Genomic DNA, 24,430 nt, shown 5'->3' on the forward strand with positions numbered 1-24,430 from the left:
ATAAATTATCCGATAACTCCAAACAAACAAAATTCTAATAATTACGTGTTAATTTCAACCGTAACTAATTGTAAAAGCATGAAACTAACCATATTAAGTACCATATAGGAATTCATTTAATTAAGTATAACTGTATACATAACACCCATGAAGTATTGGAAATATGAATGCAGTGGTCTCTCATTTTCTTGTGTCACCCACCAGATATAACAAAAATGCTACATGTTCTCACCATATATAGTGCTACCTGTTTTTCATTGTCTACCATATAATCCGCCGAAATCGTCATGATTCTGCACTTCAATCTTTTTTTTTGAAAGAAGTATGTCAAGCTTTTATTTGAACAAGAATCAATTCGTACACTGAGCAGCTAAGAAGCTACTTAGGCCTAGGGGAATAGAACCACTCAACCTAGCAGATACATCAGAAAATAGAGCCAACTTAGCAAGCTTATGTGCTGCCAAGTTGGACTCTCTAAATACATGGGAAAAGAAAGCAGAAGGAGTGGAAGACAAAAGGAACCTGATATCTTCAACTATTCTACCAAAACCAGACCCATCCTCCTCATCACACTTAGATGCTTCAACCAATTTCAAGCAATCTGATTAAAAGACAATAGGAGCCAACTGAAACTCTGGAGCCAACTCACAAGCCTCCCTACCAGCCATAGCCTCCATAATATCTGGGGATAGCACATTAGATATTTTACCACAAAATCCACCAACAATTGAACCCGTAGAATCTCTGATTAGAACTCCAATACCTCCACAATGAGAATCCTGATTAAAGGCACCATCAATGTTGGCCTTCAGCCAACGCCTAGGAGGAGGAAGCCACGACCTCCTTGGTCGAACAACACCTCTACTACGTCTGGAAGTAGATGACTTCAATAACTGAACAAAATTGCGCACCTGGAAATAAACCTGATGCAAAGTTTTGAACTTTCTAGACCATAGTCTTTGATTCCTTTCCTTCCATATGGACCACAGAAGAACCAATAGAAGAGAAAATTCGTCCTGAGAAAGAATCTCCAAACAAAATTGGAGCCACGAAGTAATGGACATTGAGGGCAAAACCTCCCGAAAAATTCGATCAAACTCCGGAAACAATTTGAATAAATCACGCACAAACCAACAATCTCTACTGATATGTTCTATTGTTTCGTCGTTAGTATTGCAAAAATAGCACCCATTATCAATGAACACATGCCTAGACTGCAGAGTAGAGATGGTAGGTAATATAGAAGAACAAACACGCCAGGTATGAATTTTTATCTTACCTGGCACTTTAGCAAACCAAATCTGCTTCCACAACTGACAACCCAAACTAGAATTAGAAGAACCTGGTGCTGTAGGGTGGAGCAGTGTTAGAGCTAGCCGGTAAGCACTTTTTGTAGAAAATCTTCCTTTAGAATCATAATGCCAGATCATCTTATCCTGAACCATACGGTGACTAAGAGGAATAGACAAGATTAAATGTGCATCCTCAGCAACAAATGTAGCTTCAACAATTGAAGAGTTCCAAGTTAAATCATCATTAATCAGTTCTCGTACCCAAGTAAGAGAGGAATTACCACGAATAAGAGGTCGAAAATTCACCGGTCTAGGAATCCAAGGATCCTCCCAAATACGAACAGCAGTACCCCCACCAATCTGCCACCTCAACCCTCTCTTAAGCAGAGACCGAGCCTCCAAAATGCCCCTCCAACAAACAGAGGGTGAAGAAGTTAAGGAAACATCCCAAAAATTACCTTGAGGGAAATATCTCGCCTGGAATAACCTGCCTAACAAGGATGAGGGATTGCGAATTAACCTCCAACCTTGTTTTGCTAAAAGAGCGATATTATGAGCATATAGATCCCGGAAACCCATTCCACCCTCCTCTTTGGGACGGCAAAGTCTCTCCCAAGACATCCAATGTATCTTACGGTTATCAGCTTTACAACCCCACCAAAACTTAGCACACATTTGATGTAAAGAATTACAGAAAGATTTAGGGAGCAGGAAACAGCTCATGGAGTAAGAGGGAAGTGCCTGAGCCACAACCCTGATTAATAAATCTTTACCTGCACCACTTAACAGTTTCCCTTGCCATCCTTCAAGTTTCTTCCCGAGCTGTTCCTTAATATAAGCAAAGGTCTCAGTCTTATTTTTACCAACATACGTAGGCAGACCCAAATATTTCTCATGCTTAGGAACAATATCAAGCCCCAGATGCGCGGCCAACTCCTGTTGAACATCAGAAGGAACCCCTTTACTGAACACAATTCTGCTCTTGGAAAAATTAACCTGCTGCCCCGAAGCAGCCTCATAATCCTGTAGTACGGATTGGATATGTGAACACTCCTCAAATGAAGCTTTCCCAAATAGCAGACTATCGTCCGCAAAAAGCAGATGATGAATCGTAGGAGCCCCATGACAAACCTGAATCCCTTGGGAGGCTTTCTTTTCTAGCAAAGCCGAAAATACTTCTGCACAAAGCAAGAATAAATATGGGGAGAGAGGGTCACCTTGACGTAAACCTCTAGTAGGAGCGAGGTAACCACAAGGCTTCCCATTGATCAGAAAAGAATAACGAACTGTGCTAACACACAGCAAAATGATACGAACCCATGAGCCATCAAACCCTAATCGCAGTAGAACTGCCTCCAAAAATACCCATTCCATCCGATCATAGGCTTTACTCATATCTAGTTTCAAAGACATAACTCCCTCTGATTGGGCAGAACTCGTATGAATGAAGTGAGATACCTCATTAGCAATAAGAGAATTATCGGTAATCAAACGTCCAGGAATGAAGGCGCTCTGAAAGGGTGAGATGATTTGTGAAAGAAACTTTTTTAATCTGTTCGCAATCACTTTAGAGCAGATTTTGTACAACACATTGCAGAGTGCAATTGGACGTAAATCAGAGACCTGTGCAGGGTTTTTCACTTTGGGAATCAAGCATACTGCACTTCAATCTTGATATAACCTTTAATAATCTATTCTGATTTGCAATGAATTGACTAATACACCATCATTTACAAACACCGTCGGTGCATAGAATAATTTCTATGCAATATAATTTCTATCAAAAGCGAATGATTATAATTTATTATTCATGATGATCGAGGGAACAATATAAAATGCAGTATTAACTCTGTGAGAAAACAGTGAACCGAAAATTGTGATTTCTATATATTATATATTATATATATATATATATTATATATATATAACAAAAACATGAACCGTGTATGAAGTAGATTTTTCTTCTAATGTTTCGTCCTTTATTGAATTGCCATCATGCATTCACACATCAAGAAACAAAAAGGAATTGCCAGCCGTGTCAGTGGTGCTCTTTACTTTGGCTTTGTAACAGTCATACATCCTTTAACAGATTACAGATAATATTTTCATATAAAGTTCAATTTAATTTATCAATTAATTTGTACCAAATCAGTCAATCAGTGACTGGGAAAGCCAGATTGCAGTTGAAGGGGTGCATATGCACATCGATCTACAAACATAATAATTGTTATCTAAAGTGGTTGAATTCTTTAATTTTTGGAAAGAAAATTAAGAAGCCACTTTATTCCAAATTGACATATACTATGTACATGTTTCATGTCGTCGATCAATACAGCACAAGATTCTACATAAAGTATTTCCTTTATTTCTTCTTTAATTGTCTAAATTTTAAGGCATTTTTTTTATCAACGTACTGCCTTTATTTTCTAAAGCATGTATTATTAAGCAGCTTGTAGTCAACCCAAAACATTTTCAAGGTGTTTTAGGTGGATTTGATATGATCAAATAATCTAAAAGGAACATTCTTCTTTTAGATCCAAAAGAATTAATTAAACACAACTTATATATATATAGTTCATGAACTAGTGATACTAACTGAGGTTCTTTTTACGATGGGAATGGGGAGTTTTGTATGTGATCAATCTGATCATGGCTGGACACGCTTAATTTGGTAGTGAATGCTACTTTCCATGTCATTAGTTCATGAAGTGAAACAACAAATATGAGAATGAGTGCGTTCACTCAATTAGTATCACTAGTTCATGAAGTGAAACAACAAACATGAGAATGAGTGCGTTCACTCAATTCATTACATGTGATTTTCAACCATGGTTAAGTGGAGAATATAGGAAAAATACTTTTTGATCTCATCACACATCTTTTTTCTCTAAAAATATTAATCACACCCCCTTTTATATTTTAGTCAACACACGAAAAGATGTATGATTAGTGATGTCTAACACAAAATAGTGTGTGAATATAGCCGGTTTTCAAAAGGAAGGTCCAGGAACCTTTCAACTGCTTAGGAAGTTTGGTGAGTATTAATACTAAAGAAGTATGATGATAATAATTAAGTGTAATCAAATTATCAATTTGGATTGTAGATCTACCGCTTAGTTCTGAGTGCATCACCAAGTTAACGTTTTTGAAGTCTTTAGAGTACATTACTCTATGTATAAATAATTTTCTAAAAATAAAATTATCCAGATATTGTGGTGGTTTCTATCACTTGACTTACTAAATTAATTAGATTTGAACCCTAAATTTTATATTCCTCCTTTCTATTCTTTTTCTCTATCGACTCTTGGTTTTGATTATTTTTTTTCTTTTCCATGATCTGAAAATCAAAACAAGGAAAAAAAAAAAAGTGGTTCAACCAGGTCAGCCCACCAAGCAATATGGGTTGACAGTGCACAAACCCGTTATCCTTCCACTGTTGTGGGCGGGCGGTTTTCGCTGCTCTGTGAAACCAGCCTCACGCTTTGCCCTCCTCTCTAAGGGCCACGCAGCCCAGGCCTTAGCCTGAACCACAAGGCCCAACCCACAACTTGGAATGGGCGGGTCAGCAGATCGCACAAATTCAACCCTGCAGGGTGGGCCGACCCGTTGTTCCAACGGTTTAATGCCCTCGCTTGAGTCATAAGCTAGCGCTACATAGCTCGGCGAGCACGTATCGCGTGTAAGGTTTTATAAAAAGTAATTCTCATCGTTTTTCTTCGATGTGGGAATAAACTCTAATATATACAAGTTTTTCCTAGTGCAAATTAGGCACTCTTTTTGTGACCGCTATGATCGACCTGACTGCACCAATTGGGCTGCTTATGGAGGTGGGGTGGCCGAAGATTGATGATTGCTCATCAGGTTGTTAAGATTAACACAGATGAGAAGATAGTTGAGCTGTTTGTGAGTGTGATTACCAGGGATTTACTCTCCATCGCAATCGATTCTTGATTAGTCTCAAAAACATATCGAACAAGGAGCAAAGATTAGCTTAAGATTTAACAGCTTCCTCATTTTGCCAAGCTTTGTGATCGAAAAAGACTGACGGCCAACCTTTGTAGGTTGGTGGGATTGGGGGAATAGTTTGCAGCTTAACAGGATAGACATATGGATATAGTCAGCTTGGGGAAATGAAAGTTGAAGGATGATGCTTGTAGCTTTTGATATGTACTACTCGAGGCTCTTGTTGAAGCTTCCACCTCTGCTATATAAGACAGGCATTCCTGTGATGAGCAGCATGGGCGGATCCAAGTAGAAGCCTGGGCGGGTTGGAGCCCGTCCGAGATTTTTAGGCTTAAAAAAAAAATTAGATGTATACTTTAATTGATGTGGGTTTAAATGTTTAATTGACGTGGGTAAGTGGGTCTAATTGATTTCAAAACTTATCAAGGTCGATCAATGGGTCTTCTTTCTGCTATGCAATTGTTGTGGGTTTAATTGATTTCAATACTTATCATTTTATCAATTGTTGTGCTATCTCAATATCTCGCCCAGGAGCTTGGCCTCATTCGAATGTCGAGTAATCAATTCAAGTTTATAGAGTTAACTTTGCAGATTGGGCTTGGGTTTATTTGCTAACTATTTCGTCATATCCATGACTTTATATTCAGAACAAACTTTTGGGTTGAAAAAAAAAACTATATATATGATGTATATTTTTTGTTTATATGTATGTTTGTTTAACGAAGCCACCCGAACTCTCAAATTATCGAAGTTAAACTCCTCTCTGGCTCTTCCATTCTCTCCGTCCATCACAAATTCTTATTCTTCTTCTTCGCAAAAATGCCTAAATTACGGACTAAATTCAATCTTTGAACACTTGAACTCTCAAGTTCTTATCTCCCCACTCTTGCATTCGCACACCTGTGCATTATTGTACATAAATATGTAGCCCTCCCTATTTTCAAATCCTAGATCCGCCACTGATGAGCAGTTCTTTCACTTCTTTGTTAGGCTAATTCAAATGTTACTAATGTTTTCAATTTCACCTGGCTATTGATGTAAAGCTGTGACATGTCCAGTGGTTCTACATCAACATCACATACTTGTTTGAGATTTTTTTTTACCATCGATTAAAGGTTGATCATAAGTACTAAATAATTAAGATACGCTCATTAACAGTTAAAATAGTAGAAAACAAATTAATTATACTAACGGTTATGAAGAAATTTTTTTAAAAAAATTCATTTTCCATAAAGCAATTTATTGTGGAAGATATGAATATGGTTCAGAAAATAAACCTAGACTTTTGTCCCAGCTATAGCATATAGAAATATCTATTTTTTAACTATTTTGTTTTAAATACAAAGGGAAGATAAGGAAAACAAAAAGAATTTTATTTGTTTCACCATGTGTGATGTAAGAGCCTCATTTATAGAGTATCTTACATCCATCACAAATACAGTGGATTGGAACTGGACGCACGCAAAATAGTAACTCATATTTAACTCTTTGTACGATATATATATATTTTTTTTGTAACTGATCTTGATCATTGCTTTTCAAATATGAAAATCTTGAATGATAAATTTCGAAGAAAAAATTTGTAAGAATCTTGAATCTATTATCTCCTTTTAGTTTCCTCCAATATCTCATTCAATAAACAAGCAATAGTTACATACTTCATTCTTGAATTCTTATATTCATAGCATCCAAGAGTATTACAATAGAATGCTAACGTGGTATTAGGCATGATATAATTATTTTTCATCCAAACTCCGCATCTAGTTTCACAGTTATATAATGTGGTTGAGATTACACATAACAACTACGATTGTTAGGTACAATGTGATTTAGCATAAAAGTATTCTACTCGTCGATCTTTAGTATCTTATATAGTTATATTTGCATGACTTAACCATTAAAAAAAAAAAATTTAAAAAATCTTATGTTAAATGACTCAATCATTCAAATAAGTCTTATCAAAATCTTAGTTACATGACTAACAAACACACACGTGAAGTTTGGTCATATTATATATTTTAATTTTTTTTTTTTTTTATCGAACTCACGACCATTCATTTATTAAAAAAAAATTTTATGCCATTATGGTCTCTTAGATTTTTATTTTATTTTTTGTAAAACTGATACTGAAATAACCATAGAATAATCAAATTTTCAGAGAATGAAATTATCATAGGGAATGAAGTTATAAAAGAGAAGAGTTGGAAGAAAATTGATGGGTTTAGGTGACTGGACTGGTTAGTTTCAAATCAAATCAAAGTTGGGTTTTCCATAATCATGGTGACCACCAAAAGGAGGTCTAGAGTCAAAGAGTCGTCGGTCTCTGATAGCATTAAAACAAAAACATATAAACAGAAGAAACCCAAACGCAAGCGCATCAAAAACAGCGAAGCTCTCCCCAATCTTCACCGGTACAGATTCAGGTATGTATTTCCTCCTTCACCCCTAGTTTTCAGTTCTTCGATCAATTACTCTGTGCCGCTATAAACCAATTTGAATTTGAATTCCCAATTCACGGTAAATAGTTGGTGAAATTGGATGTCTAGGGTTCATTACATGGCTAATCTACCTTCTTTCGTGATTCAATTTTGTGGGATTTTTGCTTCAGATTGAGGCCTTTATGTATGAAGTTTCTTGTTGCATGAAGATTGATGTCTTAATAGCATTGGGTTTGTGCACAACTGGTATTTGGTATTTGGGTTTTGATACATGTATGAATGCCCATTATTATTTTATTAGCTATTTGACTTGAAAGTTGAAAACTTTGGCACTCCAAATTTCAGTTATAGATGAACTCTATGCATTGAACTGAACTATGGTGAGGTGGTTTTTGGGAACCACTGGTTTGCTGTGATTTCTAACGCCTGTGCTCTGCATTGCAGCATCCGGTGAAAATGCAGGATTCAAAGATTCCCCTTTCGGATGAATTTACGATTCCCAAGTCACGGAAGAAGAAAGTCTCTGCCCAGAAAGGCCCCTTGTTTCAGGTACAAGGGAATGATGTGAATGGGGCTCCTTCTCTTCCTCTGAAAGCTGGGAACAAACCATCCAAAAGGAACTTGAAGAGGGAAGTTTCTCCAATGGTCCAGCAACCAGAGAGGTCAAACTCAAATTCGCTGCCTGATTCATCTTCGTCTGGAAGCAACTACCGTGAGCTAAGGCTCAAGTACTTGATGATGGAGGAAGAGAGCTTTGCAGTGGGGAAAGATCTACGAGAGGTTGAAGACGAGGTTAAGACCCTTGAGGAGGAGAAGTTTGCACTCTTGGATCAGCTTGTTGTGTTAGAAGGCCTCGTTGATCCTTCAGAGTTGCACCCCCAGGGGTTGCATTCATCCTAGTTTATTTCTTTGTACCAGTTTGTTTGATTAATCTGCACAATTGTATAATATGATATAAGGTCTCAAAGATTAGGGAATGATTATTGTTAAAACTTCAAAAAGATTGTATCCAGTTCCTTTAGTAACTCGGTATATGTATTTGACTGCTGCATTAGTTTTTCAGGTCTAATGTTTGATTCAATATTTGGTTGTTGCCCATCGGTGCCAAATGTTAATTTTTTTTTTTTTCCTGTCAGATTGGATCTATTCACAAGCATACACATATGGAGCTACATGCTTCAAAAAGCAAAGCAAAGAAAAATGAGAAGGAAGAAACAAGCAAGGCACAAACTACACAGGTTCATCAAACTTTATAGCTTACCAAAGTTTAGTGATATACATAAAACTTAAACCACTTGCCACTTAAGCAGGAAACTAACAAAAATAAACTTTCTTTAATTTGCTCATATCGGCCAAAGAAAAAACAAATAATCTGGTAATAAATCAATCTCCAAGCTTTTCAACTATAGGCAACTTGGAATACTAATCTTCACTTGGTTCTGCATTGGCATCTTACTGTGTAAGGTTTTAGTATCTGTAAGGACTAGGATATCAATGTCCTAAAGCTAACTGAACTTTTCCATGGGCTGTTATCTCATCAGCCCTGAGTTTGAATGCGCAACTTGGACAACGAGAGGACTGGTAACCCTCGATCTTCCACTCATCCATGACAAGAACCCAAATTTATATCCCTTTGATGGAGCAACCACCTTGAAATTCACAGTAAAGTTTAGCTTCTGACCGAGGCTGGTGAAGACTAGTTGATTTGGGATGACAGTAACATTGATTCCTTTGGGTGAGGACACAGCGGCTTTATAGATATTTTTTGGCTTCCCGACGTTGGTCACTGTTCTAGTTACTGAGATGTTCCCTTCGAGATTTGGTACAGTGATAGATGGATAGTTAAGGTCAGATGCTGTTCTGAATGACTGAGCACATGTACTGTTGTCTAGTGTGATTTGATGCAATGACTTCTCATCATATCCAACTGAACAAAGGAATGATACATAATCTGCTGGCTGTGCGTCAAAGATAAGACCTGGATCAAGTGCTCTTGTTGGGTTCAGGAAGCCTGAGCCGTAATCAAATGCATTACCATTTTTGCCTTCAGGGTCCACTGCAATTGGCTTGTGCTTCTTGTCCAGAAGAGTAGCTGTATGTTCATTTGTTGTCAGACTTAAGTACAAGATAGGCCGTAAAACTACTGATTCGAAAACTTTATCAGATCAGGAAAAATATATACAAGTGACCAAAAAATCTTCTAGAACTCATGAGAACTAAACATGTTTGAGAAACCAGAATACATTTTTTTATGTCAACTTTAGCCTTTAGACTTGGTAATTTTACCAGTAGTCATGATTGCCGATCTAATAGCTGCTGGGGACCATAAAGGATGAACGGCTTTTATCAAGGCGGCAATTCCTGTTACATGCGGGCAAGCCATGGATGTACCAGAAAAAATGTTGAACTGCTTACCAGCTACTGCTGGAGACCAAGATGCAAGAATGTTCAGTCCAGGAGCTGTGATATCAGGCTACAACAGCAGAATAACACAAAAGTTTTTATATCAATCATAAAGGTCGAGCATAAAAATGTGGAACTAACAAATTAGAAAACCCAGTAAGCACATTGTGGCATCTGATCATTAGATAAAGTTTACCTTCAAAATTTCTGGGGTCAAAGCATTGGGACCTTTTGCAGAAAATGCTGTAACATGAGGTGCAGGTTTCAATCCCAGTGTAGTCTTTGCAGGGAGAATTATTGACATTGGTTGGCTGTGCACAGTGGTCCAAATCAGTTGAACACAAAAACTAAAACACTGCAAACTCAGATTTCATGCTTAATTTTCAAAACTAACCGTGTGCGATTAATGTAAGATAGAAGATGTTTTCCTATCCTCCGTCTAATGATTGCTGAAGGGATAACAAATGGGACGGCAACATCCATATCTGCCTCATCGATAAGAACCATCCCGACACCACCAGCTTCTTTAACTACTACACTTTTTGCAAGCTTCGACTCTGTTGAACTCTCAGCATGACGACAGACCAGAACCTTCCCTCTGGCCTTGGTCTTGTTCAAGGAACTTTCTAAACAATAACTGCAGGTAAAAAGGGAGTAGAGTTAATTAAGGTTTCTCTATGTAATGACATCTAAATAGGACTCAGTTCCAAGTACCTTTTGATTCACCTGGATTGATATGGAGTGAAGTACCCTGCAAAGGCTTCAGAGGCGGAAATGATACTTGCTGAGGCTTTCATTCCAAAGACACTGAGGCTTTCACCCTAATCAATTGTTGAGAACTTATAAGGCTCGGCAAAAGTCTCAAAATCATGAACCAATCTCTCCAACAGAAAGAAGTAAAGAGCATTACCGTGACATTAACACCATTTCCAAGAACGATATCAGAAGTGAAATCCCTATCCGTTGAACTTGCAGCAACAGTAATCATCCATGGGGCGAGATTTGTTACAGAACCCGGGTTTCCTTCATTTCCAGCAGAAGCAACCACTAGAATTCCATGCCTAACAGCATGGAATGACCCCACAGAAATGGCATCAGTGAAATAGTCTCCCTGAGGAGCATCAGGCCCGAGAGACAGAGATAGAATGTGAACCCCATCTCTAATTGCATCATCAAAAGCTGCTAGTAAGTCAACGTCATAACAACCAGTGTCCCAACAAGTTTTATATACTGCAATTCTGGCCATTGGTGCACCTCCTCTAGCTCCTCCAGATGCCAATCCCTTATAAGTCATGTTTGACACATAACGACCAGCAGCTATAGAGGCTGTGTGGCTGCCATGACCGGCACTGTCCCTTGGAGAACTGAATGCCACTGTGTCCGCTGAATCTTCCTCGGCTTCATAACCGGACTTATAGTATCTAGCCCCAATCACTTTTCTATTGAAAAAAGTTTTAATCAGTTTGAGATTACCAGCCAATAATTTTTGTTCAAACAATCTAAACACTCAATACAAAGCCATGATGGGAACCTGTTGCAAGTTGAAGCATTGAATGCCTCTCCTGATTGACAAACCCCTTTCCATCTAGCTGGCACTGGAGGCATGTTGTCATCATTAAAACTTGGAGATTCAGGCCAAATTCCTGCATTGATTAGGCGGTCAACACAATTGAGAAAGCAATATCTTTTTCCCTTTAATCATTAATGTAATAAACAGTCCATAACAAAAAACCAGAGGCAAGCACATGTTCAAGCATACATAAAGCAACAAATTATGGCATGTTCATGTGAATACAGAGAACAACAACTAGTGGCATGTTTATACCTTAATAGTATAATACAAATCCCCCAAAGAAAGAGCAAAGTACAGTTTGAGTGATTAGTGCTTACCAGTATCAATGAAACCGACAATGACATTTACTTGATTCTTGATGTTAAAGCCGGAAACCTCCAAGGTCTGTTCACCCAAAAGACCCATGAAATCCCAAGAATGAGTGGTGTGCAAACTCCTTTTCGAGTTGGGAAAAACCGAAACAACTCCAGGCATCTCTGTCAAAGTTCAGTGGTTATTCACAAATCCATGGACCTGTTTAAATTATAATTCCCGGAAATGGATTGAGGAACTTACTTGAAATTTGGAAAGCTTGCTGATCAGTCAACCTGGCAGCAAAGCCTTTAAAACCATGTCGGTAACTATGAATGTGAGATGCTTGAGCTTCCTCTATGCTGTTCAACACCATTAATGACAATTCCCAATACAATCAGAGATGGACCAGAAACGCCAAGAGAGAAAAAGTTTAAGTACCTTTGCTTTTGAATGAAGAACTATAGCAAAGACTGACCTTCCTGTGTGAACAGAAGCAAGTATTTGATGGTTTTGCGCCAGAATCTCATCTGGGTCTTCACCATTTTTGCTTCCCATATAAACCACATACACCTAAAACCCCAGCACAAGAAATTAAACCCAGAAACCACCAGAACAAAACCAAAAAAAAAACCAGAAAACAACCAAGTCCAGAATCATAATAATTACCTTGGATGAAAAACAAGTGCTAATTTGAGCAACAAGAACACAAAGCAACATGAAAAGAATACTGCTTCTTCTCCAAGCAGAACAAAAAGAAGCCATTTTTTTCTAGTGTCCCAACCTTTCTCAAAAGCGATAAGTATAATATGTATTGGACCAAAACAGTTTGGATAAAAGAGGTAGGAGATGGGTTTTTTATATAGAGAGAGGAAAGGTCTGTGCTTTTGTTACTTGAGGTGTGTGTGTGTTGTTACTTGAGGTGTGTGTGTGTAATATGTATAGGTAAAATGGCTCAGGGAGAAAATGTGATACAAAGCCAAAAAAGACACTGACGCCGATGATATGATGAAACGTGAAGACAAGAATGCTGAGTGGGTGAAGGGTGGGAGAGAGAGAGAGAGAGAGAGAGATTTTTATTTGTTTGCTTTTGGAGCAAACCAAACCCAACGTGTCTCTCCACTACTCTCACCCAAAGAGACCAGGCTTAAAAGTAAAGCAGCCTGAGCCTTGAGACCGTTAAAAAAGTGATCTTTGGGTTTCAACAGCTATAGAACAGTGAGAGTGCAGCACTGAAGCAACAAAGCACCTTATTATCATGATCAGTTTAACTTTACCAAGTGATTATAGTTGCATTTACTTTCATGTAGTTAATCATAGCTACTGGACACTCACCTAATATTATGTCTATCATTTGATTAGCAAAGAAGTCCCCTTTCTTTGTTGGGTTCAATATTAGCAATGTAGTGACCTAATCCAAATTAGGGAGACACAAAACAATCAAATTCGGATGAATAAATGGTTGAGTTTTTTAGAATAGATACTTGCTTGATACTCAATTCAATTTTATTTCGCAAGGGGTTGAGAATAAACGTTAAGTTTGAATATCAATTTTAGTATTTTAAAGATATGTTAGGTTGTACATTAGAATCTGACACATATATACTCCAATAATTCATTAGCCTTATTGGGTTTCTCATTCTTATTTCATGGGATGACGGCAAAACCCAACAAACCCTGGAGAGAATGACAGCAAACATGATTCTTTTTCTTACCATCCCAACATGATCCAACAGATGAAAAGATGAAAAGATGAAAATGGAAATGGCATTCCATCAAAGTATCAAATCTGACGAGTCATGATAGTGAGCTCTACCTCGTCATCATCATAACCCATTACCAACTTCTTAATCACCACCGCATTCATAATGATTTCCTCTCTACAATTTTGCCATCCGTGAGTTTATGTTTATACAGCTGCTCTGCAATAATGAATTATTCACCCCACATAGGATTTGTTTGGCAATTTCTTCTCTGTAGTTATGAATGCAAATCCATATGGCCCTTAATTACTATCAAATTTGACAACGAAATGATACTTCAAAATTGTATATAATGATGTAACAATGTGCATATTAACGTGCATATGATGCAATGCTCATTGTATTAAGTTTCTTGCTACAAAAACAGAGACTGAGTACCTCAAAAAAAGGGGAAAATGCATTAGATTTCCCCAAATATATTGAGAGCCTAGTTTTGTAGAAGACAAAAGTACTTGGAATGAGTAGGCAATTAGCTGTGAATTGTATATAGGTCCAAATTCTTCCAAGAATCATGCTCAAACCATTAAACAACATATCACATTCACATCACCTTCTTCTATTCTTCATATAGAAAAACTGGTGGTACCATGCTATTGTGATACCACTTTGCTTCGTTGGAATCACGTGATATCACAATCCAGACACTAGGTGCTTATCCATGTGACCCATTTAGGTTAAGAGTCATGGTACAAGATGATGAATTTAGATAACATGGCTTCTACAAACAAAACAAAATATGTACTCATGTCACTGCAACTTTTCCTTTCATTATCATGAAGTCGGATTCTCTAGAGCTATTCAAAAATCACGATTGTCGATGCCTTACATGATATAAGAACGTCTATTACTTAAACAAATATGAATATCTTCTTGTTTATGTATTTCGTTCTTGTAGTGAGAATGCACATTCGATCACCAAGCATATTGCCTTTCATTGGAAAATCTATCATGGTTGATCAAAAAAGAAGTACAATGGTTACTGGTACTATCATCATTAAGCTAACTATTTCTTTCTCCAACGGGAAAAAAAACGCTTTAGCACATTGCAACATCATGCAGGTGAGTTTGACAATGATGGTGAGTATTGATCATTGTTATGAACTTACGATTACCATGAATTTTAGAATCTTTAAATGATAATGTAATTTACTTAAAGCAAGCATGATTGTGGGTATCGTTAAACAGAATCATTGCTTAAAGATATGGGTTTCCAGCCAACAAGGCTTGGATTCTTGGAAGGCCCTTGGTCTTACAATTGATCAATGAGAGGAGAGAAGAGGGTTGACTTGGCAAGAAAACATGTAACGCAGTAATTATTTAATACTTTTTTTTTTTAATGTCGAACACAATAATGTGTTATGTTGTGTACTATAGAAGTCATCAATTATAATAGTCAATAAATGCTGGAAAGAAAGATGTACCAAGATATAAAAAAGTTGAAGTTAGTGTTTCATCCTTTCAAAAAAAAAAAGAAGTTAGTGTTTCAAAGAATCGATTTAAAGGGACTTACTTTAGTCACAATTGTGTACGAAAAGAAATTTGAAAAGTATGCTTCTCCATTTCCCTTTGAGGAAGAAAAACGTTTCGGCCCTCAAAAGGCCCAAGCGATGAGAAATGGGTAAGAATAAGAAAATGAGAGGATGGATCCCTAATTTCATGTGCTTTAGCTCTTAGTGCCCATCCTAAAAGGTCTACATCACTATGAAAATGATATGGCCAACCAAATCAGTGGAAGGAGGAAAACAAGAAAATAGTAAGAAAAAAAAGAAAGGAAAATAATTGAAATTCACTAGATGAAGGTGAGGAAGAGTGGAAGACACATGAACCAATATACAGTGAGATTTTCTCTCTGAAATTAAAGAAAAAATAAAAATAAAGATAGACAGTGTGTCATTTGGCAAAAGCAAACAAAGTTACACAACACAACACAACAACAACATTTCAGGTAAGCTCTCCTCTCCGCACCTCTCGTATCTTCTTCTTTGTCTTAGCAATATTTTCAGTAATCATTCTGTTTCTCGTAAATCATCATTGCTATAGTTGGGTGCTAAATTTTCAATTGGGTCAAACAAGAATCAAGATTGTATCTTCTTCCCTCAACCTGCTCTGGCTGCACAGATTCACTTCATCATAGCTTAATTGTTCACATAATCCATGAAATTCATGTGAAACACTGAAATTATTGTTTATGGGACTATTGGTCAGATTTCAGTCTCCTGGGTTGCTCTGGAAACTGAATTTTCCTTGTGAAAAAAGCTTTCTTTAGTTTCCATGGCCAAAAAAGAATCAATCTTTCAATTGCATAGATTGGACTAAAGCTCTGTCCTTTTCTCTCAACCCTTGTCGGTAAATGTAAAGAATGCTGCTGCTTTTATTTCATTAACCGAAACGAATGGTAAATTGGTATATATGCACAATGTAATGCAAGATTGGTCTCACAAATATGTAGAAGTAGAGTTCTGGGATAACCAAAGCCTATGTAAAGGAGAAGCCTTGTGTCTTCAACGTTGCACAAGCACAAGGCTGAAATATGTCAGTTTGTAGAAAATTATTTATGTGCGTTTTATCTCATTTGGTTTCGGGCTCATGATGTATTTGCAGGCATAACCATGTGTTGATGCATGTAAGTCTGTTGTACATAGTGTTCTAAGTGGAACTTTCATCAAAGGTTTTTGGAGTTTTTGTAAGTTAAGAAAGATATAATAGAGTTCGTGTTGCAAAGAGCTTATTAGACTCCCACCATAGTGGAATGTATTACTTGAAGTTTACTCATGTCATACACAAAGTTGTGCTGCAGAAGTGCTGATCATGCTATTGATTATCCAAAATAGAATGGTGCATAAGAGTTTTGCATTCTTTCTTTCTGGCAACTACCTCTAAATTAGTGACTTGAAGCCACTAACTCTTACCTTTCTTTGTAGTAGAAAGAGAAGAATAGGACGAGGAAGAAAGTATGGCTGCAACATTGTTGGTTTCATGCAATCCGAATGTAAACCATGCATGTAGAAATGATAATCCGCCATTACCCAAATCTTTCATGGGTGTTGGACACAAAATCCTGGATCCAACTAGAGCAAGTGTAAACCAAGGGCATTATAGCTCTCAAACCAAGAGGTCGTCTCATCAGTTTTCTGTTTCTGCTGTCACCAAAGGTTCTGCAAAATCAAGCAAGTCCGACGAGAAAATCCCTCTTTGGGCTAGACCAGATTCTGAGGAGCCCCCTCCTTGGGCCCAGAGCGAAGGAAAGAAAGACGATTCAAAAGAAGGATTTGAGGTTCCGTTTTATGTTTATCTACTTGCCTCGGCTGTGACTGCAATTGCTGCAGTAAGGTCCTTCTAATCCTTTTGATAAAGTTGGTCCTTTCAAAACTGCATATGCTCCTCTGATGTCCTATAACAGTAAAATTAATGCTGCATTGCAGATAGGTTCTGTTTTTGAGTATGTGAACGATAAACCTGTCTTTGGAGTTTTGAACTCAGACAGCATATTTTATGCTCCAGTGCTTGGATTTTTCGCATTTACCGGCATTCCCACTTCTGTAAGTCATTCCATTTCTTTAGATCACTTTTTCTGGTTTCAAGGCTTTTTTCTTCATTTTTCTACTAAGTTCCTGTACATAGAATCTATCAATTTGAATATTATTCAATTCTTATTACGTTTGTAGCCACAGAAGAAGTTGACTATCTGCATAGTTATCATAATCTTTTTTAGTTATCGCAAACTGTAGATGAACATATTCTGCATGGTTATCATAATATGAATGTTATAAATGTCAACATATCAACACTACAGACTACGGATGAACCATGAACATAATTGATAATGACACAACTTAATCACCTTCTTGGGTTCTTAACATGAATGTTAAATGCAGGCATTCCTGTGGTTCAGATCTGTTCAGGCTGCTAACAAGGAAGCCGAGGAGCAAGACAAGAGGGATGGCTATCGATAGGTTCAAAATCATGCCATTAGGGCATTAACAGCCATCTAGACTTTATCTCTGCAACATATATGTTCGTTTTCTTTCCTTTTACGTGAAGGAATCTGCAAACAAATGAATCTCATATTATGGAAGATGTTTGATGTCGCTGTATAATCAAACCCAATCATTCTAAAACAAAGCCACAGACACGTAGGCAAAAGAATATTGATGAGAATTTAATTGCTGCTGTTTGACAAAAGAGAGAACCAATTGGGTTGAATTCATCTGCAGGGAATGTCCTCTGAAAGACACAAAACCAATAAAGTAATTGGTTTTTGGATGGGAAAAGGAAAAAGACACAATCATATAGGATTAAGAAGATGCTTAGCAAACTAGGTAAGAATCTTGCCTCAGAAAGCAATGAGGAATAACCTCAAAAAAGACGAGAAAGAATCTTGCATTCCCTAGTTCCCACTTATGTTGAGCCAGCAAAGTAAAACATACGAACATGTAGATGAACGCACGAACAGGTGGTCATGTACTAGAAGAATCATTTAGCTTTCTAAGGGCATTAGAAACATGAATAGATCATTGGTTTAAACGTTAACGGTTAGCCCTCTTTGTAATTTTCGCCGGTACCACCAAAGGGAATTTGTCTCTATCAATCATCGAAGACGGGAACTTATACCTCAGTCTATGTCTTGGTTGTTTCTTAAAAGCTCACGTGTTCTCGATCATTAAGCTTGTGCCAATTTGCAGAAGCCACACTCCTCTTGTCTAATTTCTGCATTAATCCCTCTAGCTCTTTCCATGGCTTCTGTTGAAACCTGTGTTGAGCACGAGCTTCCTGTAAGCACTGGTAAAGACTATAAAACAAAGAGTGAGCAAGTGCAGCGAGCTCAGTGGCTTCGAGCTGCTATTCTCGGCGCAAGTGATGGCCTTCTATCCACTACATCGCTAATGCTAGGTGTCGGTGCAGTGAAGGATGATCGTTGGTCGATGATCCTTTCTGGAGTAGCTGGAGCTGTTGCAGGAGCTTGTAGCATGGCTGTGGGGGAGTTTGTTTCTGTTTCAACTCAAAGAGATATCGAAAAGGTGTCTCTAAGCCAAAGCAGCAGTACTTTAAATAGTGTGTTGAGGGAGAGAGATGGTAATGGTAAGGTGGTTAAGCTTAATATCCCTGAATCAAGTTTCACCATATCAGTTGAACTGACACCTTCAAGAAGACCAAGCTCATCTGAAAAACCAACTGATGAGCCAACCGAGAAGATGCCATGTAAGATCAACACGTTTGAAATAAAAGAAACTGATGAAGAGGAGTCGCTGCCAAGCCCTCATAAGGCAGCTTCAGCCTCCGCGTTGGCATTTCTGTGTGGTTCACTTGTGCCTTTACTGTCAGTCATGTTTATTTCTCAAAAGTTGATGAGAATGGTGGTGGTTGTGGTGGTGACATCAATAGCTCTAGCTTTCTTTGGGGCTATTGGAGCTCGTATGGGTGGCTCACCTGTTCGGGCATCTGCAATTAGAGTTCTTGTTGGAGGCTGGATCTCCATGGCGGTTACCTATGGTTTGCTTAGACCTTTCGATAGAGATCATTCAAAAGGTTTGATAGACAAGAACTGATATAACAACATGAAGGAAATATGATGATCAGTAATGGTAGATGTATATATCATCGCTTACTCTCCACACTGTAAACCATATTCTATGGTGCAAAATTACAAATAGGTTTATAGAGTCAAAATCATGTTTTCCACTGCAGTTTTTGGCCCCCTTATATCTGAAATGAAATACCATGGATGAAATGGAGCAAATTATCTGTTTTCAATAATTAAATAAAGGAACATATACATTTCTGCTCAAGCTCTTCCTCATTTTGACTTGGTATGTGTTTCTAATCCTGATCATTCTAGTTATAACCATATTCGCGTGTTAATCCGAAAGTAGTGTTCTACGTCTTGGTGATTCTGACAACAAATGATTTCAATGGTGGAAGATGTGTTTCCAATTGATATGATTAAGGCAATAAAATGTCACTGCCAGTTTCAGATCCGCCAAATGGAGCTTAACAAAGTAGACAATCACCAAATTATAAATGGAGCAAGACCGCCTATAAGTTAGGACTCCGGCAGCAATTTTCGCAGAATGTACTGACAGAAGAAATAGTTTATTGAGTTCTGAATCACAGCCCTATCAATCTTGAATTAAAAATGGTGCCACAATATGTCACTTGAAGTCAATATGAGGTGTGTGTGCTCGCATAGATAAGATATGATGAGATAAGAATATATAAGATAAGCGTTGTCTAGTGGAAAAATATAATTGCAGTAGTCAGAATAGAAGTATGGGAAGGTGGTTGCCATTAAAAGCTTTCTTCCATTATTGACGTGATTCACTTCGATCAGAAGCTTCATTGTCCATATTCTGATGAGTTATAAGGTCCAATTCTGGTTCCTCAGAGTAGTGATTGCAATTTAATTAGCTGCAAAAAATTTTGCATGCTCAAGAAAAGCAGGAAATGACTACATCCATGCCTATTCTCCAAAGAATGGACCGTCTCAATCGTTTGGTAACAATGTCTTTTGTTTAAGTACTCTTTTATATATGCTGCTCAGTTTTCAAGTACTGGTTGCTAGGGATATTCCTAGCTAGGCATATATGTGTTCATTATGTTGATGATGCAGCTGCAGTTTCTGGAAGAGAAGCATTGGTTGTCATCCAAGTGTTCTTTGAGTTCTAGTACTGCTCCCGCCTGCGAAAGCAGTGAACCTGCCCAAGATCGTGTGTCCTACAAAACACTGTCATCTGCAATTGAAGAAGTACATTGTAAAGGCACGCTGATGGAGCGAGTAGCTATTCTTGAGAGCCGGCTTTTACAGGTAACATTATCTAGCTAGCAGTAGGGCTGTCAATTCCGACACGACCCGATAACACGACTCGAAACCCGCACGAAATAAAGCGGGTTGAACCCGCACGATTAAAAAGCGGGTCAGCCGTGGGTCAACCCGCCATGACCCATTTAATAAATGGGTCGGCCACGGGTCAACCCGCCAATACGAAGTGAACCCGTATAACCCGATTATGCTATACTTCATCCTGAAATTTTAGATGTTGAGAGTATTTGATCATAGGATTAGACAATTTGAAATATTTTGCTTTATAATTATTGGATTTAATTATTTATGAATTATATATAATTATTTATATTCTTCGTCTTGTAGAGTTTTTAGTGAATTTAATCAATTTATGCATTTTTTTAGTTAAACACGACACAACCTATTTATTAAATGGGTTAAGAGGGTTGGAAACGGGTAACCCGTTTAATAAATAGGTTGGGTTTGGGTTTAAATTTTTGACACGATTATTAAATGGGTTGGGTTTGGGTTTGTATCTTGCGACACGACAAATACCTTGACCCGACACGAACCCAACCCGACACGACCCATTGACAGCCCTAGCTAGCAGCCCGATAATGTTAATTAGCTGGTTTGACCAAATTAAGGGAAATTAATCATAGCTCTTAATACAACTTCTCTCTGTATGCACCTAGCCACTAACTAATTTTCCACCTGACAATTATTAGTTAAGCCATGAGATGGATTTAGAAAATGAATCAAGTTCTAGCTGCTCCACGATTCTGGTATCTGATCAGAAATTTGAGCAAGACAAGCAAGATTCTCTAATAAATGGGGTAAGTAAACGATGGAAAGTAACACATGCTAAATCGGTTTTGTATTTTGTTCATATTGTGTTAGCTGGTTTAACCAAATTAAGGGAAAGCATGTATGAAACTTCACTGAAAGAAACTAAAGTATATATTGTGATGATACTTGCAGGGGTATAAGTCTCCAAAAGAGTGTGTAAGAAAGCCGAAGGGTTGGAGGAAAGCTGGGAGAAGAAGAACAAGAAAAACAAGCATTGTCTCCATCATTCAGCTGAGAGAATGGCTTAGGTGGCCAAGAATGGCATGCTAATCAATCATCAACCAAAATTAATTTTCTGCAATAATTAATTGTTGTAGTCTAGATGGGACTGTTAGAACTAAAATGGACCTATCATCATCTATGTTCAGTTTACAAGTTGGATTGGAACTTGATTCATTAATAGGAGTTGTAAGCTAAGTACAATACCTAGAAACCTATTGAGATAATTATATCAACTCATTGGTTAGGAATCCATTAGTTGGTTTACATAATAATCCGATTTAGTGTTGCATTAGGTTTTCTAATTGTTGGTGACTTGGATTCTATATAAGAAACATCTTTATGGGAGGATTCTTAGGATCATAACCAATATATATAGATGCGTTGGTCCCTGCTCTCTCTGTTACAAAGCATTAAGTCCTGCCCCATAGAAAGGAGCTTAAATCCAGAGCCGAGGAGAAGATCAATCTGCGTTTGTTGTCAAGTTCATTAGTGCTACTGCAATGGCTCCTAATACTGAAGAAGGTCAGTATATAAACTTTGTATTTTGGTTCATGTGGTCTTGATTAATATACAGTGTGTTTATGTATTTGTGAATTGATCATGGATTTGGTTTTGCTCATTCAGTCTAACAATTGGTATCAGATCATCAGGTTTTCACAAACATAAATCAATTTTGATTAATCAATTTTTGGAAGAACCAAAATTTTATTTTCAGCAAAAATTTATAAAAAAATTGTTCTAAACCTTGCCAAAGAAAAGGGCCACGAGTGGGCCAGTTTTTAGAAAAATCTTTTCAGCCCAAAACCCGCAGGCGCTGACCCGGACTCAATCCCATTTAAAACCCTGCTACAGATGACCGTTATACTCTAACGGTCATATACGTTTGGGGATTAGGGTTCTTCGTCTGGGATTGAAAGCGCAGAGGATGTTTATATACTCTATGGAATTCAAGTCTCCAATCACTACGGATTAAGGGGCCGAACTGATTGACTGCTGTTTTGGATAAAAATTCATGCTTCCGCGATAAAGTTTTGCAGCAAATTAAGAAGTACAAGGTTAGAATTTTCTGGAAATTTTGGGTTTTTTAAATTAGAATATTTTGATCATCGTAATGTGCAAGAACAATAGAGGCATTCCCGGCGTGCACCTAGGCTAGAGTAGATGGTGACCGGATGAAACTTAATTTTTCAGAATTTGTTTTTGTGATATGATTGTTTATATGTTGTGAAATTTCTATAATTGATGATCTGCAATGGTATAATGTGACGTGTGATTAAGTCGATCTCCCTGTACATGCTTGTTATGCTAAAAGTTGCAGATTGAAAGGAAATTTTTCATGGTCTGCGAATTTAAATGGTTAAGTGGATATGTTGCACAAAGTGATTATCTGCTTGTTATTCAAAAAATTCATTAAGATGAAGAAAAGATCAGAAACTTGTGTTTTACTTTTAAACTATGTATGTATATTGTCTTCCAAAGAAGTTTGACCTATATGATTTAAAAGTGGAACAACATTATGCATAATTTTGAGTTCAATTTTGGATTCTAGGGACTTTTCTTCTGTCATAAAGATGTTGATTGTCTTTAGAACAATATGAATTCACTGCTTGTGGCATAATGATTGAGGAACCTCCAGAATATCATGTTTTCTGCTATAAAAGTGATGCTTGATATTGACTTCAGAATTGGGGCTAATAATTGCATTATTTGCTTTTGGTATTGTTTTGTTTTGATTTGTTTTCTGCTTGTGTGTTTGCTTGAACTGCTTTAGAATCAACACATGAATGCATAACCTTTTTGACAAAACTTGTTTTGAGAACTGATAAAACTAAAAACTTACACTTTTCTTTGTTTTGCTCTCTAGGAATCACCTACATGAATTTGAACAATATCCAGATGCTTACTGGATCAAACTTTAAGGCCTGGAAGAGTGGTGTAGAGTTCTACCTAATGATGCATGACAACATGGATTTGTGTTTTACTGATATAGAGCCTTATGGAGTAGATGCAACTAGCTCATCCGATGACAAGAAATATTATAGAGACTGGCATAGATCCAATTATAGGGCTAAGAATGTAATGAGAACTACCATGTCTGATACTGTGAGGGGTAGTATTGAAGAGCCTGTTTTGGCAGTTGACTATATGGAAGCAATAGCTGAAAAATTCAAGGAAAGCAATAAGGCTGAGGCAGCTAGACTTTCCAAGGAGATGAATGAGTTGAAGTATACTGGTAGTGGGGGTGTTAGGCAGCATATCTTGAAGCTCACTGAGCTAAACACTAGGCTCAGGGATTTAGATCTGGGAGTCAAGGATGACCAACTTGTCCACAATGCCTTAGATTCTCTACCACCTAGCTTCAATACCTTAAGAACTAGCTACAATGCACAGAAGGAGAGCTGGACCTTGAATGAGCTGATAGCTATTTGCGTGGATGAGGAGAGTAGAATGAAGAAAGAGAAGCAGCCCTCCACCTCTGTCAATTTAGTTGAAAAGCCAAAGAAACAGAACAAATTCAAGCCTAAGAAAACTATAGCCAAGCCATCAGGAAATACTGCAGCAGCTAAAGTCAACAAGCCATTTAAGTTCAAGTGCTATTTTTGTAAGAAAGTAGGACACATGAAGAAAGACTGTACAGGATTTAAGGCATGGCTTGTGAAAAAGGGTAAGATTGATTTATTTGATCATTTAGAAACTTTTTCATTAGAAGTTAATTTTGTTAACATTGAACCTCATTCTTATTGGTTAGATAGTGACAGTCCCTTACACATTACAAACTCTTTGCAGGGATTCATAGGGATGAGGAAGCCAAGAAGTGATGAAGCTAACATCTGCGTTGGAAATGGAATGAGGGTTGC

General features: G+C 37.5%; 5 protein-coding genes across 7 annotated transcripts; 4 read left to right on the plus strand and 1 right to left on the minus strand.

Annotated features, from left to right (window-relative positions):
* The first annotated feature begins 7,749 nt into the window (after positions 1-7,749).
* On the plus strand, positions 7,750-8,791 carry LOC112187201. Its single transcript, XM_040514563.1, has 2 exons — positions 7,750-7,772; positions 8,138-8,791. Exon 2 carries the CDS (start codon positions 8,150-8,152, stop codon positions 8,591-8,593), a length of 444 nt encoding a protein of 147 aa, XP_040370497.1. The 5' UTR covers positions 7,750-7,772; positions 8,138-8,149; the 3' UTR covers positions 8,594-8,791.
* Positions 8,792-8,924: 133 nt separating this feature from the next.
* LOC112187200 (subtilisin-like serine-protease S) lies at positions 8,925-12,884 on the minus strand. Of its 2 annotated transcripts, none has more exons than XM_024325891.2 (11): positions 12,630-12,884; positions 12,439-12,533; positions 12,225-12,322; positions 11,987-12,145; positions 11,628-11,739; positions 11,007-11,535; positions 10,823-10,917; positions 10,491-10,733; positions 10,293-10,407; positions 10,109-10,166; positions 8,925-9,785 (listed from the first exon to the last, which is right to left on the minus strand). In XM_024325891.2, exons 1-11 carry the CDS (start codon positions 12,723-12,725, stop codon positions 9,223-9,225), a joined length of 2,163 nt encoding a protein of 720 aa, XP_024181659.1. In that variant the 5' UTR covers positions 12,726-12,884; the 3' UTR covers positions 8,925-9,222. The 2 variants fall into 2 exon arrangements, with proteins under 2 accessions (XP_024181659.1, XP_024181658.1); XM_024325890.2 differs by having other exon boundaries at positions 9,980-10,166; positions 12,630-12,879.
* Positions 12,885-15,514: 2,630 nt separating this feature from the next.
* On the plus strand, positions 15,515-17,813 carry LOC112185450. Of its 2 annotated transcripts, none has more exons than XM_024323703.2 (4): positions 15,515-15,668; positions 16,645-17,048; positions 17,146-17,262; positions 17,599-17,813. In XM_024323703.2, exons 2-4 carry the CDS (start codon positions 16,677-16,679, stop codon positions 17,674-17,676), a joined length of 567 nt encoding a protein of 188 aa, XP_024179471.1. In that variant the 5' UTR covers positions 15,515-15,668; positions 16,645-16,676; the 3' UTR covers positions 17,677-17,813. The 2 variants fall into 2 exon arrangements, with proteins under 2 accessions (XP_024179471.1, XP_024179472.1); XM_024323704.2 differs by having other exon boundaries at positions 15,519-15,668; positions 16,648-17,048.
* A 205-nt stretch (positions 17,814-18,018) lies between these two features.
* On the plus strand, positions 18,019-19,463 carry LOC112185449 (vacuolar iron transporter homolog 5). The gene has a single exon (XM_024323702.2). It carries the CDS (start codon positions 18,457-18,459, stop codon positions 19,267-19,269), a length of 813 nt encoding a protein of 270 aa, XP_024179470.1. The 5' UTR covers positions 18,019-18,456; the 3' UTR covers positions 19,270-19,463.
* A 4,200-nt stretch (positions 19,464-23,663) lies between these two features.
* LOC121051165 lies at positions 23,664-24,195 on the plus strand. The gene is made up of 2 exons (XM_040513236.1): positions 23,664-24,140; positions 24,187-24,195. Exons 1-2 carry the CDS (start codon positions 23,664-23,666, stop codon positions 24,193-24,195), a joined length of 486 nt encoding a protein of 161 aa, XP_040369170.1.
* The last annotated feature ends 235 nt before the right edge of the window (positions 24,196-24,430 follow it).

This window comes from Rosa chinensis, chromosome 2 (assembly GCF_002994745.2).
Source record: "Rosa chinensis cultivar Old Blush chromosome 2, RchiOBHm-V2, whole genome shotgun sequence".
In the NCBI taxonomy this organism is placed as follows: Eukaryota; Viridiplantae; Streptophyta; class Magnoliopsida; order Rosales; family Rosaceae; genus Rosa; species Rosa chinensis.

Bases quoted from the DNA above. Each gene is read 5' to 3' on its own strand.
- LOC121051165 (XM_040513236.1), top strand. From the start codon at position 23,664: ATGTCTGATACTGTGAGGGGTAGTATTGAAGAGCCTGTTTTGGCAGTT.
- LOC112187200 (XM_024325890.2), bottom strand. From the start codon at position 12,725: ATGGCTTCTTTTTGTTCTGCTTGGAGAAGAAGCAGTATTCTTTTCATG. The intron at 12,534-12,629 runs GTAATTATTATG...CTGGGGTTTTAG, and splicing joins GCACTTGTTTTTCATCCAAG to GTGTATGTGGTTTATATGGG. The intron at 10,918-11,006 runs GTAATGCTCTTT...ACAATTGATTAG, and splicing joins GAAATGGTGTTAATGTCACG to GGTGAAAGCCTCAGTGTCTT.
- LOC112185450 (XM_024323703.2), top strand. From the start codon at position 16,677: ATGGCTGCAACATTGTTGGTTTCATGCAATCCGAATGTAAACCATGCA. The intron at 17,049-17,145 runs GTAAGGTCCTTC...GCTGCATTGCAG, and splicing joins CTGTGACTGCAATTGCTGCA to ATAGGTTCTGTTTTTGAGTA. The intron at 17,263-17,598 runs GTAAGTCATTCC...TGTTAAATGCAG, and splicing joins TTACCGGCATTCCCACTTCT to GCATTCCTGTGGTTCAGATC.
- LOC112185449 (XM_024323702.2), top strand. From the start codon at position 18,457: ATGGCTTCTGTTGAAACCTGTGTTGAGCACGAGCTTCCTGTAAGCACT.
- LOC112187201 (XM_040514563.1), top strand. From the start codon at position 8,150: ATGCAGGATTCAAAGATTCCCCTTTCGGATGAATTTACGATTCCCAAG.